At 42.7% G+C, this 18151-nt stretch overlaps 1 protein-coding gene across 2 annotated transcripts in view; it reads right to left on the reverse strand.

Moving 5' to 3' along the window:
• The window catches only part of LOC147447764 (inorganic pyrophosphatase TTM1-like), a 42769-nt gene extending 35660 nt beyond the window's left edge, over positions 1–7109 (reverse strand). The window contains exons 1-2 of one of the 2 annotated variants that reach the window (XM_086523480.1): positions 6870–7109; positions 5766–6137 (exon numbers count right to left, since the gene is read on the reverse strand). In XM_086523480.1, coding sequence (XP_086379606.1) covers positions 5766–6105 — 340 coding nt within the window. In that variant the 5' untranslated portion in view covers positions 6106–6137; positions 6870–7109. Of the gene's footprint in view, positions 1–5765; positions 6138–6413; positions 6599–6869 lie in introns of those variants that run through there. The other variant, XM_086523481.1, reaches the window with a different exon arrangement.
• Positions 7110–18151: the final 11042 nt, after the last annotated feature.

Consider the following 18151-nt stretch of genomic DNA (forward strand, 5'->3'; position numbering starts at 1 on the left):
TGATTATGCGGCTTTGGTTTACTCCAAAAGGGTTATGGGATATTGTCGACGGCACAGAGCCTCGTCCCACAGGGATTCCAACAATAGGTACACCCGCCTTCAAGATGAAGAGCACCTCCAATATCGTGTTGATCGGGATGCGTCCAATGCGAAGGCAATATCGGCCATTGCAGAATCTCTTACGAAGGACTTATCTCCAGCCATTTAGACCTTGAAGACTACCAACGAAATGTGGTTCAAGCTTGTCGAAATGTTTGATCGAGATTCCACGATGCGAGCAATCACCCTTCTTGGACAGTTTATTTGAAATCCATTTCCCCCGAGGAAGTTCCATGCAATCATTTCTGATGAAGATTAAAGTTGTGCATGATCAACAGGCAAATATGAAGAGTGCACTTACCAATACCCAGTTAGCTGCTTTGGTCCTTACGAAGTTGCCTACAGAGTATGAAACCGTGTCTAGAAACCTATGGCTACAAGTCCTAAAGGAAAAGCTGGAATTTGATGATCTCAGCTCTTTTCTCATTGAGGAGGAAGCCGTGTTGGTTACTCAAGGCCAAATTCGGATTTCTGAGACGATGGACACACATGGCAAGGCACATGCTACTTCGAATTCCAGAAAAAGGACAAAGTACCGTTGTTACAAGTGCGGAAAGCGAGGTCATTTGGCAAAGGATTGCAGATCCAAAGGCAAAGACAGATTCTGCAAAGCACAAAATAAAAGCAAGCGACAGGAGGACAGCAGTGATAGTGACCCAGGGAAGGACTAAAGAGAGGCTGCTGGTGTGGTGACAACCACACTGGCACAGATTCCCGCCTTCTAGTCACTTACAGATCGATGTCATCACGAGCTTCAGCCAGAGAGAGGCTTGTGAGTGGCAGAGAGGGGCAAGCAGTGCTCCCTATGATTGATTTGGACCCTTGTGTAGGAGTTCAAGTTATTGGTGTTTGGACCCGTAGGTCGGAGTTCAAGGCACATGCATCTCGCAGGGAACCAATCAAGCGTATCAAAGACACTATGGATGTGCGCGCCAATTCATTGTTGTTAGTCGGATCATGAACAGGATGTGTTCCAGAGTTCATTATCTTGGTGTGTGATATTTTGCACGTGATATGTTCACAGTTCACGAATGGGGATTATTGGACGTAGTCTTGTCTACAATTCAGATTTTCTACAGAGGCAACTAATGCTCAAGATGGCATTTCTTTCAAGTACAAAGTTGAGGAGAGCAACATCGAGGTGTATCCAATAGTCTACAGCTGTTGGGGTGTCCATGGTAGCTTCTTCATCGACTTGGTTTCACTATTGATGTCCACTATGAGTTGCACAGAGGGTGTTAAAGTTTAGGCATCTCAAGTGAACTGCCCAATGTGAATCCAATATTTATTTTGGCTTTAGGGGATTTATTTCACTTATTTGTCAAAGTCTATGTAGGGCAATTTACTGAGGTTTCTATCACAAGACGGGCACCACGTGCCAATAGAAAAGAACAGACTGAACAGACTTTTAGCACTTCAATAACAACTGAACTGAGACAGACGACACGCGACACGGAGTGGCAGAATTCCACCCCACAGAGTATTGGCCCCAAACCTTGGCACCCCTTTCGGTATTTCTTTATATTGCATCAACACAGTACAAGACGGTACTCCAGACTCTGCACCTTCTCCAGAAAGCATGCCAGAGAATGTAGCAACAAATAACATGTACATCTGCATTTGGATTCTTAACATTCCTCCATATGGCTTTTAGTCCAAGAATCTTGCAGCTTCTGCACAAGTCTAACAGTGCTTTTAAAGTATATTTCAACTCTTTCTATCGGATTTAAAGCCCACATTGTGATTGAGAAACTGTAACAACCAAACAACTTGGCCAGAAACTACAACTCTATCGCTTGACCCAGGTCAAAGTGTCAAAATGCTTCCACCAGCAAAAGCATTGTAAGCTGCAGAACTCACAAATCCAAATAGGATCTTGTCGAGTGATAAATTGGCCCCTGAAAGTAGCCTATGTGAGCGTGCGCATGTGCAGAAGCGTGAGAGAGGAGAGAGACAGAGACAGAGAACACAAACGCCAGAGATGGTGAAGAGGGGGCGATCAACCCCCCATAACTACCATCAGCAGAAGACCCAATACACAATGACCAGATGATGGAAGTGGGTACCCCCTTGCCCCTATAAATAGGTGCCCAAGGGGAGGTAGGGCAAGGCTTGATAAAAATCCCCACAATCCGACAGAAAAATGATATATGGAAATATATGTGGACACCCGGACAAAAGTGGACGGCCGGCCCCAAACTCGAGCCGCCGGCGGACCAGGTACAACCTAGACTATGGGTGGCCAATACTAGCCGTACAAGTATGCCCTAGACTTGGGAAGCAGCAAAGTGGTGTAAGTCTAACACCCCCTCTCAACACCGAATGCTGAACAAACCGCATGAAGCCGAAGATGTGAGGCAAATGATGAAGATGTCTATTGCGATGTCCACTGAAGGACAATACTCCAGCAAACTCCGTGAGCGTAGCAACAGTCTGGGGTGTCCTAACCACCAAGAATTCTCCGTGGTAAAGTGCCCTCACAAGCAATGTAGCAAACTGTTGTACTACGCGGATAAAGGGTGAAGGTCCCGAACTGAGTGTGAAAACAACTCCTTGTCGTAAAAGAAGTGCCTATAGACCTGCAAGTGTCCTGCCCAATAGGATCTGTGGTGTCTGTAGTCAAACCGTATGGAGAAAATAAAGAAGCCCAGGAACCGTCATGAGAATGCACGGAAGCACGTCAATGCATGAACCTGCAACCAAGTGTGGCCAAGTGGCTAAGCTGTGGAAAACTCTAGGAAGGCCAGATGTAGTAATTTGCGCCATAAACGTCCTCCGAATCAAGGAAATCTAGACTAAACAGTTTGCACTGTAGAAGCTACCGTAACCTGCAACAGTAACCGAGGGACCGCACGGACCACCACCGGATGGTGTCTTGTAGATAGGGTAATCCAAGATGAGGGGAAAGCCAGACTCAACAGTCTGCGCTGCGAAGGGCCTCTGAGAAGAGGTGTGGTCAGACCAAACTGTCTACACCGTAATCATCCTGTAGAAGTAGGGAAACTAGATTGCGCAGTCTGCGCTGTGAAAATCCTCTGAGAAGAGAAAAGGCAAGACCAATCTGTCTGTCGTCTTGCCTGTATCTCCTACCTCCAATCCTACGATGTCAACCAAAACAGAATCCACGCAATCATCCTGTAGAAGTAGGGAAACTAGATTGCGCAGTCTGCGCTGTGAAAATCCTCTGAGAAGAGAAAAGGCCAGACCAATCTGTCTGTGTCGTCTTGCCTGTATCTCCTACCTCCAATCCTACGATGTCAACCAAAACAGAATCCACGCCAACAACGCCACCAAAACTCAACTCGGTGTGGCGCTCAATGTGAATGAGCTGGGAGTGGCCTACTGCCCAGGTCGGGGGATAAGTCTGTTGTAAGGTTACCGAGGGTGAGTGTAAGCAACTTTGAAGGTAGCAATCTAAATGATCAGGAGTGTAGAAGAGCAACTGCACTACCATCCAAGCCAAGCTCTGGGTGAGTCCGGATGTAGTCGCAAGATGCCTAATCTCCCGCATCTCGCGGGTAAACTCTCCAAGAGAGTCCAAAGCACTGAAGTCCCACTCCAGTCTGTAGATCCAAGCAATGAACTTGTCCAAGAAGAGATCCAAGATCCTCTCTCTAAGTCCATGTAGATGCTCCCGTGTAAGCAAGTGATCTAACGTCTCAAGGTCGAGTGGTAAGTGTCTGTCCACCCACGATGGTGGTGTCTTCTCTGGGAATGCCGGAATCCCATATGCCATGAGCATGGCCATATCTCGTGTGAACTCCTCTGATGAGTGCATAGGTGTGTCCATAGCAAACCACAAGTCACCACCCCCTCTCGAGTGCGCAACCGCCGAATGATGGCTGGAATGAATGGATCTCCCAAGGATTGTACTCCCGTAGATGATCAAGCCGATGTCGAAGATACCGTGTACTGCAAAAGTCACTGAGAGACCGCATGGACCACCACCGGATGGTGTCCTGGCAGGAGGTAACTTCATCCTCTATGAAAAACACAAGCCATGTGTCTACTGTCCACCCAAAAACACAACTGCGAGGTGATGAAAACGCTGCTGTCCAGCGATTTTCAGCGTGCTCATACGCTCCCGGAAGGGTCCGGAGCGGTGCAAAGGGTATAGGTAAGGGTGGTGAATCACTGTCATTGCCCCAGATGGGCTGAAAACAGAGAAAACAGCAAGGGTATTGGCTGAAATCTGTAGATTTGAAGAACTTCGCCGGCAAGGCACCGGATGCCAAGGCCAGGTAGGTGGTGGCAAGATCCGGGGTCCAGAAGCTGAGGCTGCTAAGCGCTGCCCTCCTATTGCAAAAACGCAGGTTAATTTGCAGCCCACTTTTGCTGCACTTTTTGGCACCAAAAACCTTCTGTTTGTTGAAAAAACAAAGGCTTCATGGGTACCCTAGGTGCCCAGCAACTTGTGGAAGGTGTCAACGACACAAAGTGACCAATAAAACCACCGAAAATGGGCTGAAAACCCAAAAACGCAGATGAAGGTCAAAAATGCAAATGGAGGAGGGGCATTTCCGGTGACGAAATTGTTCCCAGAAGTGTAGCGCTAGCAAGGAAATCAGCAGATCTGATGTTTCTTGCAAAAAGACGCAGATTGAGGTGAGGTCCTCCGCGATAGAAATGGCTCCCGTTTCTGCACTTGCCTGGCTGATGTAAAAACGTTGGCAGATCTGGCTTCAGTTGCAAAAATGCTGGCTGATCCAACCCTTGGGAGAAGAACCTGATGCAATGTAGCGCCTCAGAATAGGCAGAGCTTGAAGCTCTGATACCATGTGAGAGTGCACGTGTGCGGAAGCGTGAGAGAGGAGAGAGACAGAGACAGAGAACACAAACGCCAACGATGGTGAAGAGGGGGCAATCAACCCCCCATCACTACCATGAGCAGAAGACCCAATACACAATGACCAGATGATGGAAGTGGGTAACCCCATGGCCCTATAAATAGGTGCCCAAGGGGAGGTAGGGCAAGGCCTTATAAAAATCCCCACGACCCAACAGAAAATTGATATATGGAAATATACGTGGGCGCCCGGACAAAAGTGGGCGGCCAGCCCCAAACTCGGGCGGCCGGACCAGGTACAACCTAGACTATGGGTGGCCAGCCCGGAGACATACTAGCCGTACAAGTATGCCCTAGACCTGTGAAGCAGCAGAGTGGTGTAAGTCTAACAGGCTAACCATGTAACATACTAAATCTTAGGTCAAAAGGACACACAGGAAAATAAAGTGTGGTAAAATTAGAATATAACCAGCTACATGCTAGAGTTCCCGTCCTATCTTGCCAAGATTATCAACAAGACAAACACAGAGTTTCCACCTTCTAGAGAAACTCTACCATTGGTTTATTTGTCCATTTTAATTTTCACAAGTCCACAAAATTGCTCGTGAAAATACTTAATCTTGTCATTAACATTATTGTATAAAACATACGAAGATTATACAAGTCTCACAACATATGTGTATCGTCAGAAGAACAAACGAACTATTCTAATCATCAAAGACTAAGACATTAAAACTATCACATGAAAGACCATCACACAGATTGATTTACCAAAAAGCTACCAGATTTGATCTCGCTTGTTTAAGATGTGTAATAAGCAAAGGATATGGAAAAACAGAAAAGTAAGCCTTAAAAGGTGCTTTGTAGACTATAGAGTTACCGTCATAGTTCCCATCAATGACTCGACTTGAATCGTTGTAATTATCCATTGACACAATGGAAATTCCAGGCATAAAGCCAACGAGCTTTTCTGAAAAGACAGTTTTTCCCGCTCCAGACGGACCAGCCAAACCAACCATGATCACCCCCTCCATTTTCTGTGTCAATAACTGGCAAGCTCGAATGAATATAAAAAGGCCTTTTTCAAATGAAAGTGGCTCTTCAATTGGTGAAATCTCATATCGATCACAGTCTCGTCTTTTGACAAGATGTAACTGATGCTTTAAGAGTCCAGCCCTCCGACTTCTTGGTGATGAGACGCTTTTCATGGTGCTGTCCATGATGTCGCAACCAATGTTTTATACAAAAATACCTGCCACAAAGAAAATGACCACATTATACTGATATAACTAACAGAAAAAAGTGGTATTATGGCATTGTATAGAGGCCGCTTTTCACCATCTGTGTGTTGAGAGACTCGACATGAATTCTCACTTATCAAACTCTAGAGTTCAACATGAAAAAGAATGCATAGAAGACAATGGATGAGGCCATGCCTGATTGAAACAGACAGTCGCTATAGAATTGAAAAGAAGAAACAAACGAATATCAATGAGGCTCTGCCTGATCAGAACAGCTATGAAGCTACCTGATCGATGAAGGTAGTCAAACAAAAACAAAGACAAAGCTTTTCAAAGTAAGCTTATTGACGCTTTGGGTAGGATCAACAGTCTCGCAAAAAAGAAGGCTTGGAAACCGTTCTTCAAAGCATTGAAACGCAATGATCAATTCAAAGCAAAGGCGATGGGAAGTGAAACTGTGCAAATAATAACGCCCTAAACTAACTTTACTTCTCTTTGAGCGACTGTGCATGTGTGTGTGTGTGTGTGTGTGTGTGTGTGTGTGTGTGTGTGAGAGAGAGAGAGAGAGAGAGAGAGAGAGGGTTCCATCAACGTCAACCTTTATTCCCCTTGGTGCTAAAGGTCTTCCCGTCTAAGTAGTGAGATAGCAGCTGCTCTATGCTGAAGAACTTGGCTGCTTTTCTTCTCTCTTCGTGAAAGAAAGAGCACTAAATGCGTAAGCTCACACACTACAAAAAGCTTACCGAAATACAGAGTAGCAAAGCTCGGGGGGCGCTCACTACGCCATTACAAGAAGCGCACAGGATGCTATTGCTCCGCAGCTACCTGCATCGCCCCGTCGCGTGCGTCCATTTGGAGACGACGGCTAAACAAATTAAAGACGCAGAATCCCGCTCTTTAGCTTATGCGCAGTGGTGCTTCTTGCTTCTTGAATTCCTCCAATGTCATGCAGCAGTGACGCACGCAATGCTGGAGTAAAATACGTTGGGAGTTCAAATACTCTTGAGGATGAGGGGAGATGGGTCGAATGATTTATGGAACCCGCTTTAAATCCTTTTCACGCCTTTATGAAAAAGTGAAAGCCATGTGTAGAGAAGGAAAATTCTACAACATTTTGAACATCTTAGAGCTCTCTTATGCAGAGCCAAATTCAGGTTAGGCCACGTGGCGGAGCCTCCACTCGGAGTGGAATGGAGTGATGTCTCAGCATGTCGGTGTGGGTAATATTTCAAAATACTACCACATGCCATCATGCCTATTAGGCTACCGTGTTTTTTCTTTGGCTAGTTTCCATTGTAATGTGGTTTAGCGGCTTCATTCAATTAGAGGCTCAAATGCTTTGTTATACGTTCGTTCTGAGGCTCAATAGCTTTGGAATCATCCACCTCTCCTACCCTAACTACCAATGCCACCTTGCCTTAATTATTTGCATGCTACTCCGTCGATGATGGCATTATCACTACGGGTCTCTCCCTAAGCTGAAGTTGCTCTATCCTTTAGAAAGCTCATAGCTGTGTGGATAGGTGAATGCATATTAGAAAAGAACACTTTTTCTATAAACAAATTAAATGGTTGGGAGTTTGGATATACATAATTCACTAGATGCCACTAGATGCTAAGATATATGACATTTCACATAGATTTATAGATATGTGGAACGATATAAGATGCCAAAGATATTGTTGATATGTGGAAAGATATCATATATAAAATGAATAAGTTACTTCCACGCTTATATCGATAGATAGATGGTGTGCATGCACACGTGCATACACACACATTTTATGAGAAGGTTCAGGTATTTAGAGAGATCTAGTTATAATAGACCATTGAGATATGTTTGATAGACAAAGAGGGATAAACAAAGGCTTAAAATTATAGATAGGCATCTATCAATTAGGTGGGGACTTTTGAAAACATAAAAACTCTTTGAGGAGCTTCTTGGCGAGAGAGTCATCTTTTGGACTGCCTTCGAATGCATTTATATAGGAAGAGATGGTCCAGAAAGATTATCTTTGGATGACACATGAGAGCATCATCTTTGATGCAGTCACTTTTGTTTGACATGTTTCATGCCTCTATACTACTCTATTATGGCGAAGGGAATTCACACAAAGCGCATGACACAAAAAGAGGGAGGAGTGGATCTATGCTACTCCTTTTTCTCCCCGGTCATATCGAGTTTGGTTGTTTCCTTTTGCTACTAACGCTTGATTGCAATGGTTATGAAGCTCTCTCTCTCTCTCTCTCTCTCTCTCTCTCTCTCTCTCTCTCTCTCTCTCTCTCTCTCTCTCTCTCTCTCTCTCTCTCTCTCTCTCTCTCTCTCTCTCTCTCTCTCTCTCTCTCTCTCTCTCTCTCTCTCTGTGTGTGTGTGTGTGTGTGTGTGTGTGTGTGTGTGTGTGTGTGTGTGTGTGTGTGTGTGTGTGTGTTGTATATTTAAAGGTGGTGTAACATTTGAATTCCGATATCTGTATACTAACCCTATGTTGCATACTTATGGTATCCAAACTACACATGGACATTAAAAGACCCAAGAACCTTTTGCTTTTGATTTTGGGAAAAAGTTTGTAACAGTAAGTTCAAGTTATAATTATACAATGCTCCTTATCAGGCCCTTCTTGTAACATGTATAGCCGATTGACATAAGTCTTTAAGCATTGATAAGCTCTACTCACTATCTTGCTGACATCTCATTTGGATACCCAAAGCTTGGAACTCTAGATTGAGTCTAAAGGCCCTCTGGCCACCTCTCTCATGTATATTATTCTACTCACTTATACTTTGGGTGTGAGCCACCCCTAGGTTCACTTAAGTGACCCTTATAACATGTACCCTCAAATAATAAAAGATAACATTGAAAAGTGTGCACATAACACACAACTAAAATTACCTGCGTCGACCTCTGTCTCACACTCTCTCTCGCCTGGATTTTCGAATCTCCATCGCTTGTACACATAAGTCATTTCGCTCCTTCAAACTGGTATCAAAGCCTTGTTAGGCCTTTGCCTACATATGGCAGCACATAACATGTGGTTTCTCTCTCTCTTCGATTTCAGTCAACAACTCTCTCTCTCTTTCCTCTCACTATAGCCCATACTTCCCCTTTGAAGTTTGAGGTTGTGAGTCTCCCATTCATGACACAGCAGGGATTAGCAAGCAAAAGCGATTACGGGGAAAGGGGAAATTCACAGGTGGCTGAAATTTCAGCATTTTTACAACACATTGAAGCTTCACATGCTGAAATTTCACTTACAGGTTGAGAAAAATTGGGGGTTTTGCCCAATTTGCAGAAATTTCAAAAATTAGACCGTCAAAATTTGGGGCTTTCACTAAAATTTCAATAATTTGCAAACATTAGTGAATGTATTGCAATTTATGGATAGCTTGAGCAGAGAATGTGACCTATATTCTTTAGTTTTTCAAAAAATTATTGGAAAACGTAGGTTTTATATGGAGGTTGTTGCATATGCACTTTGGTTCTACTGCTGAAGTGGGAGTATCCATGCAAGGAATGTATGCCCTGTTTGTGTGCTGAAATTTCAGACTTTATTGTTGAAATTTACCCATTTTGCACCTAAATGGCCTCTAATGCATCTACAAGTGGTGAGTCAATGTCTCTCCTTGAAATCAAGAGGTTTGACAGCTTTGGCTTTGACTTGTGGAAGGATAGAATGCATGGAATCTTATTTTTGAAAGACAGTGATGATGCACTTTTATAACAAAAACCTGCAGCTTTGTCAGATGATGATTGGGCTAGGCTTAATAAGAAAGCTATTGCTTACATCATGGTTGTGTCTGATAAGGTGCTCACATATTTTTGCGTTTTAACACTGCTTATGCTATTTGGAAGAAACTAACAGATACGTATGAGAATACAACTCTTGTGAATCAAGTGCATCTTATGGTAACCTCACAAACATGGAGTTGGATGAGTCTAAGCTTGCATCTGAACACTTGAGTGCTTTCACAGGTATCTTGAGTCAATTTCAAGACCCTGGTTTGCAACCGTTTGGTGACAAGCTAAAGGCTATTTTTTTATTGATGACTTTGTATGACACCTGGGAAGCTTTAGTTGTTTCTTTGAGCAATGATGCTGCTTTGACATTCGATGGTGTACATGGTTTTGTTCTCGATGAAGAGACTAGAAGAAAGACTAGTGGTGAAAGTAGCGGCTCAGCATATAATGTTAGAGGTAGGTCTGAAAAGAAGAATAATGCAAACAATAGAGGCAAGAACATGAGTAAGATCAAGGGTAAGTCCCAAGATGTTACTTGCTATCAATGTGGATGCAAAGGGCATAAAAACCCCGATTTTTGCAAGTACTACAAGAAGGAACTTGAAAGAAAGAAATAGCAGGGTAGGAAGAAGAAGATTATAATGATGCTAAAAGTGATGAGCATGACTATTCTTCCAAGGAAGTTGCCAAGGCTTCTAGTGTGGCCATTGAAGAAATTGTTGGCATGGATGATGCACTTGTTGTTGACTCATGATTTCATGATGGTAGTGTGAGAATGGCAAGTGACATGTACATCACAAAACTAAAGGTGATTGATGCATTACTTGCAACACATGATGATCTGTCACCATCATGGATAGTAGACAGTGGTGACTCATTTGATGTTACTCCATCTTTGGAGTCCTTTGCTTCATACACTACTGGTAGTCTGGGTAAAGTTTACTTGGGCAAAAACCATGCATGTGAGATTGAGGGTGTTGGCACTATACACTTGGTGCTTGAAAATGGCCAAGAGCTGATTTTCCATGATGTTAGGTATGTACTTGGCATCAAGAAAAGTGTACTTTCAGCTGGGTAGCTAGATGTCAAGAGTTATTGCACTATGTTTTGTGGTGGCTCTTGGAAAGTTCTTAAAGGTTCAATGCTGATTGTAAAGGGCAGCGAGAATAGAACTCTTTATTACTTACATTGCAAGGCATTACCTGGCAAGTTTTTCGTTGTGGCTGAAGTTCACTCTCACAAGGAGCTTTGGCACAAAAGACTTAGCCACATGAGTGAAAAAGGGCTTAATGTTCTCTTCTCTTTGGGGAAATTTGATGTAAAAGGCCCTAGTCGTGACTTTTGTAACGATTCTATCTATGGAAAGCGAGTGAAGTTTTCTTATTCCTCTATGTCGCTCGCAAATTACATATTCTTGATTTAGTACATTCTGATGTTTGCACTATGCCCGCAAATTCACATGGAGGTGCACGGTAGTTTGTGTCTTTCATTGTTTGATGATCACAGTAGAAAGACATGGGTGTATGTACTAAAGAGTAAAAGTGATGCGCTTAACTCATTTAAGAAATTTCATGCATTTGTGACCACACAAAATGGACTTAAATTAAAAGCTATCATGACAGAGATAATGGGGGAGAGTATGTATCACAGGAGTTCAATAGATTTTGTGAGATGCATGGTATTAAGAGGGAATTGACAGCCCCTTACAATCCATCGTCTAATGGTGTGGCTGAAATATATAATTGCACGATCTGTGAGAGAGTGAGATGCATGTTGTCCACATCTAATCTCCCTCAATAGTTTTGGAGAGAGGCTCTTAATACTGCATTTCATGTGCACAATCTCTCTTCAAATCGTGTGTTAGATAATGGCATCCCTAAAGAGGTTTGGTCTGGCAAACCGGCTTCAGATGACCATTTACGAGTCTTTGGCTGCGATGCATTTGTGCGTGTACTTTTTTTATCAGAGGACCAAAGTTGACATGAAATCTATCAAGGGCATCTTCATGGGATATGGAGATGACAGAGAGATGGGTTATCGAGTTTGGATACCTCTGTACAAGAAGACAATACGCATCGAAGACATAGTTTTTAATGAGGTTAGATTGCTGCAAAATGCTACACATTAGACATTGACATCAAGTTTCAGCATGATCGGCCAACCATAAAGCCACCTTTGGCTGAAAATTTGATCTCTTTTAATGTTGAAAATGAGCAACAACCCATTGAGCAACAGCCATAAGAGAATGGGCAGGAAATAGGTGCATAAAATGGGATTATATGACAGGACCAACTTGTTGAAAATGAATTGCATCGACGAGGTAATGCTGAAAATCAACCGCCAATTGATAGTGTGTACATTTCGTATAATGTAGACCCATTGCCGGTCAATGTAGATGATTGGCTGAGAAGGTCTACACATTTAGAAGGCAATTAGAGAGGTTTCGACCATCTATGGATTTTATTTTATTGACTGATGAGGGTGAGTCTCTTACATTCAAAGAGGCACAATCTTGTTAAGACAAAAGTAAGTGGGAGCTTGCTATGCAATCTCAGATGCAATCATTGTATGCAAATAATACATGGGAGCTTGTGCCTTTGCCCAAAGGTAGGAAAGATATTCCTAACAAGTGGGTTTATAAGGTCAAATGTGTATATGACAAACCCAAGTACAAAGCACGTTTGGTTGCCAAGGGTTATGCACAAAAGTAAGGTATAGAATTCCAAGAAATCTTTTCACATGTGGTGAAGATGACTACGCTCTGTGTTTTGTTTGCTTTATGTTCTATCTTGGATTTGGAGTTAAATCAAATAGATGTGATCACTGCTTTCCTACATGGTGACTTGGATGAGGAGGTGTACATGCAGTAGCCTGAGGGCTTTGCCATTCCAGGGAAAGACCGTTTGGTATGCAAACTAAAACGTAGCTCGTATGGGCTAAAACAAGCCCCTAGACAGTGGTACAAGAAGTTTGATACTTTTATGCTTAACCATGGGTTCAAACGCAGTCATGCAGATCACTGCCTTTACACTAAAAAGGCTCATGATGATAGTCTTATTGTGCTAGTCCTATATGTGGATGATATGCTAATTGCAAGCAAGCATAAGGAAACTTTGAATGCTTTGAAAAAGGAGCTGAATTCAGCTTTCTCTATAAAATATTTGGGTGCATCTTTTTGGGTATGCGCATTGCAAGGGATAGAAAGAAGTGTCTGTTACCATATACATGTGGTAGTGATGTGACCGTCGGGACATTTTTTCGCTCTTTAGGAGGTTTTTCCCCCCGTGCATTGTATACACGCCCATCACTCTAGGGCTATCTATCTTTTCATTGCACACTAAGTAATACACTCTCTATTGTGTGCCTTGAGATTCCTTCGTCTTCTCCAAGCTGTGTGTGTTTTCTTGCAACCCTAATTCCAACAATTGGTATCAAAGCAGGTTGCATCCTCCCAGGCTTAGTTGCTAGCAGCTCCAGCATACGCCTACTCACTTTCTCCAATTTCAGTGAGCTTTGGCAAGCGTTTGCAGGTCAACAAATTTTTTGGGAAAGCTCGTAGAGCGGAGTCTCCTCAAATTTTTTATTCGGGCTCATTTTGGCCTCTGTTTCCACTACATGCAGTACTGCACATGCTATTTTGCCATTTTGTGCAGAAATTTCGTAAGTGTCGTTTTCTGCATAACAAGCCCCTTACAGTATTCTACGGTTTGTGTTATATAGCACGTGTTGTTCCGGCTTCGTTTATCCTCTTTTCGAGCAGTTTTCACATCAGGTGCATCATTTACCATGGCTGACAACAACACAGAAGTGTTCAAGATGTTTGTTGTTGAGGACAGATTGGATGGGGACAATTACCCTATGTTGGCTTACATGATGCAACATGTTCTTGTGTCAAAGGGCGTTTGGAATATTGTGCAGGGCATTGATGTACGTTCTAGTTCTGAGGATGTACGCGATGTTGAGGATGTTGCAGGTCTTGCTTTTGCAGGTCTTGCTGCAAGGATTGCTGTTGTTAGAGTTGTTTTGCCTACGGTAGAACAAGCTCCTTGGGATGTAAAGGATGCGCAGACTCATGCCTTGATTGCATTGTCTGTGAAACACACCATTACTCCTCACATTCGTTCAGCAAAAATGTGCAAAACAGGGTTGGGATATTCTGGCTGGTCTTTATGCAAGCCGCAATGAGGTAAAAACTGCATTGAAGCGTAAAGAGCTGGAGTCGAAGATTATGCACGAGGAAGATGATATGGACACTTTCCTTGATGGTGTCAAGAATATCACTGAGCAACTTATTTCTGTAGCTGAAGTCATTTCAAACATTTCCCTTGTACATACTGTTCTTGATGCCTTACTAGATTCTTACCATACTTTTGCTAGTACTTGGAGAATTATGACCCAAGGAAATCCTGAAGTGTCAATTTTGATGCATTGTGCATATTGTTGTTCCAAGAGTAACTTTCCATAAAAAACAGGACTAGACAACATGCAATTGAACAGGCTTTTATTGATTCTCAAAGAAAGGGTGGTAACAGTAATGCAGCCACTTCTTATGGTTCTTTTGTGAGTGGAAAAGCACATGTTCCTAATGCTTCTGCTGGTAGCAATTCGTCTGGAAATTCTGATGATAAGGGCAAAAAGAAGATGCGCTGCCATTATTTTAAAGCTAATGATCACTTGATCAAGCAGTGTCCTAAACTGAAGGCCAAAGAGGCTAAGAAGAAAGAGGGTAGTTCCACTGCAAATGCTGGTTCCACTACAAATGCAGCCATTGTTGAGTCTTCTGTAAAGGAGACTGTGATGTTGATGTTGATGCAGAATGGGCTTTTAGTGCAAAGTGCACTTACAATCCTGCTGTCCATGATGCATGCATGTCAGTTGATGCAGATTCACATGTGTGGTATTTTGACAGTGGTGCTACAAAGCACATTACCTCACATCATGAATTCTTCACCTCTCTCGAGTCTGTCCCTCATGGGAATTCAGTCATTTGTGCCAACAATGCCTCTTATCCGGTTCAGGGAGTTGGAAAGATTGTGCTTACTGCTGCAAATGGTAGTGCTTTCACACTTGTTGATGCACTTTATGTACCTGGGATCAAGAAGAATATTTTGTTTGTATTTGCACTTGCTAGACTTGGACTTGTAGTCAAATTTATGGATGACAGATGTACAGTTCATGATCCCAGTTTTGGTGATGAAATTGTTGCATCTGGCCTTTTGTGTCGTGGGCTATATAAGCTCACTTTGTATGACAAGCATGGACAAAATTTAGCAAATGTAGTTGCAGATTCAAGGGCTGTTTCAGATGCAAAACTGTGGCATGCACGTTTTGGGCATCTGAATTTTTTTGCGTTTGCTGCATTTGCATGATCTGATATGGTTGCTTCTTTGCCGCCTCTTGAAGCTCCTATCAAACATGTTTGTGAAGGCTGTATTTTGGGTAAGATGCAGCATTCTAAGTTTCCAAAGGATGGTTCAGCTAGGGCCAGATCCAGGTTGCAGCTTATGCATAGTGATGTTTGTGGGCCATGCAAACTCCATCCTTGGGAAATTACCTTTACTTCGTGACTTTCATTGATGATTACTCCATGAATGCATGGGTATTTCCGCTTAAAGCGAAGTCTAAAGTTTTTATGTCCTTCAAACAATTTCTGGCTATAACTAAAAATGTCTTATAATGTACCATGGGCACCCTCTGTTCCGATCGAGGGGGGGAGTATTTCTCTCATGAATTTAATGCTTTTTTGGCTAGTGGTGAGATAAAACACCAATGTATAGTGCCTTATATGCCTCAACAAAATGGTGTTGTTGAGAGGAAAAACAGGTCACTTACGAAAATGGCACGATGTATGGTCAAAAGTTAAGCTTTGCTACATTCTTTCTGGCTTGAGGACATCATCTGTGCCACTTATGTACTTAACAGGTGTCCTACGAAAGCTTTGCAGCTATTACTCCATATGAAGCATGGCATGATAGAAAGCCTTCTATTGAGCACATGCGTGTTTTTGGCTGTTTGACATATGCTTTGGTGCCACAAACACAATGCAGATAATTGAATGATAAGGCTATCAAATGTTTTTTTTTTTGTTATAGTGATTAAAGCAAAGGTTACAGGTTGTATCATCCGCAAACAAAGTGTATTCTGGTTTAACGGGATGTAGTGTTTATGGAAGATTCTGTTCAGCCCTTGCTGTCATGTACTAGAGGCAGTAATGTAAGCTCAAAGGACATTTATGACACTTTGTTGCCTCTTTTCAGTGGTGGAATTTTGAATGTAAATTCCAACGAGGCAACTATGTAGCTTATGGGGGTTTCCAAAAATGTTACAGATCAGCCTATTACTGATGTAGATATACATGATGTACTTGATGAGGAAAGGGCTGAAAATGAGCAAGCTAGAGGTAAAATGGTTGGTGCATACATTGTGCGACAATAAATTGGATGCATCTTTGTCTAGTCGTACTCGTTCAGGCTCTGGCCATGCATCTTATGCATCAAATTGTTATGCTTTGGCTGTGTCTAGCTTACATGATGCTGAGAAACCGCTGTCTTTTGATGAAGCACAGAATCCAAAAAGTTGGATAGCTGCCATGCAATCAAAATACGATGCACTTATAGAAAATGACTCATGGACTTTATGTGATTTGCCTCCTGGCAAAAAGGCCATTGGTACGAAGTGGGTTTACAAGTTGAAACGCAAGCCGGATGGTGAGATTGATCGCCATAAGGCTTGATTTGTTGCAAAGGGTTATGTATAGCAAAAAGGCATATATTATGAAGAGACTTTTGCTCCCACTTGTCATATGACTATTGTGCATTTTCTATGTACATTGGATTGGTTGGGATGTACATCAATCTGACATTGTTACTGCTTTCTTGAATGGTGACATATTTGAGGAAGTTTATGTAACGCAGCCTCGCGGTTTTGTCAAGAAAGGACAAGAGGACAAAGTGTGTAGATATAAGAAGGCTTTGTATGGGTTGAAGCAATCTCCTCGTGCTTGGTATGAGAAAGCTAACACTCATTTGGTCAAATGAGGCTTTTGTAATAACAGAATAACAGAAAGCACATTGTATGTAAAGCATGAGGGTGATGTACTTCTCATTGTGGTTCTTTATGTAGATGATTTGCTGATCACTGGACCAAATGAGAGACATATTGCTGAATTTAAGACTGATTTGGATGCTACTTTCAAGATGAAAGATTTGGGGATGTTGCATCATTACTTGGGTATACAGTTTAAGCAGTGTGATTATGGTATTGCCTTGTGTCATAAAAGTTACATAGCAACATTGCTATGTATGTTTGGACTTGAGGATTGCAAACCTATTGCCACTCCCATGGAAACAAGTTTAAAATTGAGTCTTCATGATGCTGGTGATCCTGCAGATGTCACTCTTTACCAAACTGTTGTTGGATGCCTCATTTATGTATGCAACACGAGGCCAGATATTCAGTTTGCAGTCTCACATGTCACCAAATTTATGCACAGTCCAAGGTTTAAGCATTGGCAGGCTGTTAAGAGGATTTCCGCTACCTTAGTGGCACTTTACATCTTGGCTTGTTTTATCCCAAGGAGGGATCATTGGCGCCACACTTACATGCTTTTTTGGACTCAGATTGGGCTGGTTGTTTTGACATGCGAGTGCACACTAGTGGTTTTTGTTTCATGCTTGGCAGTTCATGTATATCATGGTTGAGCAAGAAGCAACCTACTGTGGCCACTTCTAGTTGTGAGGCTGAATACAGGGTAGTCTTCACAGCTACGATTGAGTGTGTATGGCTCATACGCCTTATGACTGATTTGGGTATTGGACAGGACACTGCCAACATTATCTACAGTGATAGTCAGAGCGCATTGGCAGTTGCGAGGAACCCAATTTTTCATGCTTGCACAAAGCACATCGAGGTGCATTACCACTATGTCAAGGAGAGGCTCTCAGCAGGGGAGATCAACTTGGCGTATGTGCCAACATAGGACAACCTTGCAAATCTTTTCACAAAGGCATCGTATCATGAGGAGCTTGAAGCTTTTTGCAAGGCTTTGAGCTTACTCCCCTTTGTGGACTGATCATGTCCTCAGGGCATGGCCCTTCCCTTTACTCATGTGCCAGCTCTGGTTCACGGCATCACTCCGGGGGGGATTTGTTACCATATACATGTGGTAGCGATGTGTGTGAACACACTAGGACCACCGGGGCATTTTTTCCCTCTTTAGAAGGTTTATTCTCCCGTGCATTGTATATACGCCCATCACTCTAGGGCTATCTATCTTTTCAGTGCACACTA

This window comes from Adiantum capillus-veneris, chromosome 11 (genome assembly GCF_014529385.1).
Source record: "Adiantum capillus-veneris isolate H3 chromosome 11, ASM1452938v2, whole genome shotgun sequence".
NCBI classification, from domain to species: Eukaryota; Viridiplantae; Streptophyta; class Polypodiopsida; order Polypodiales; family Pteridaceae; genus Adiantum; species Adiantum capillus-veneris.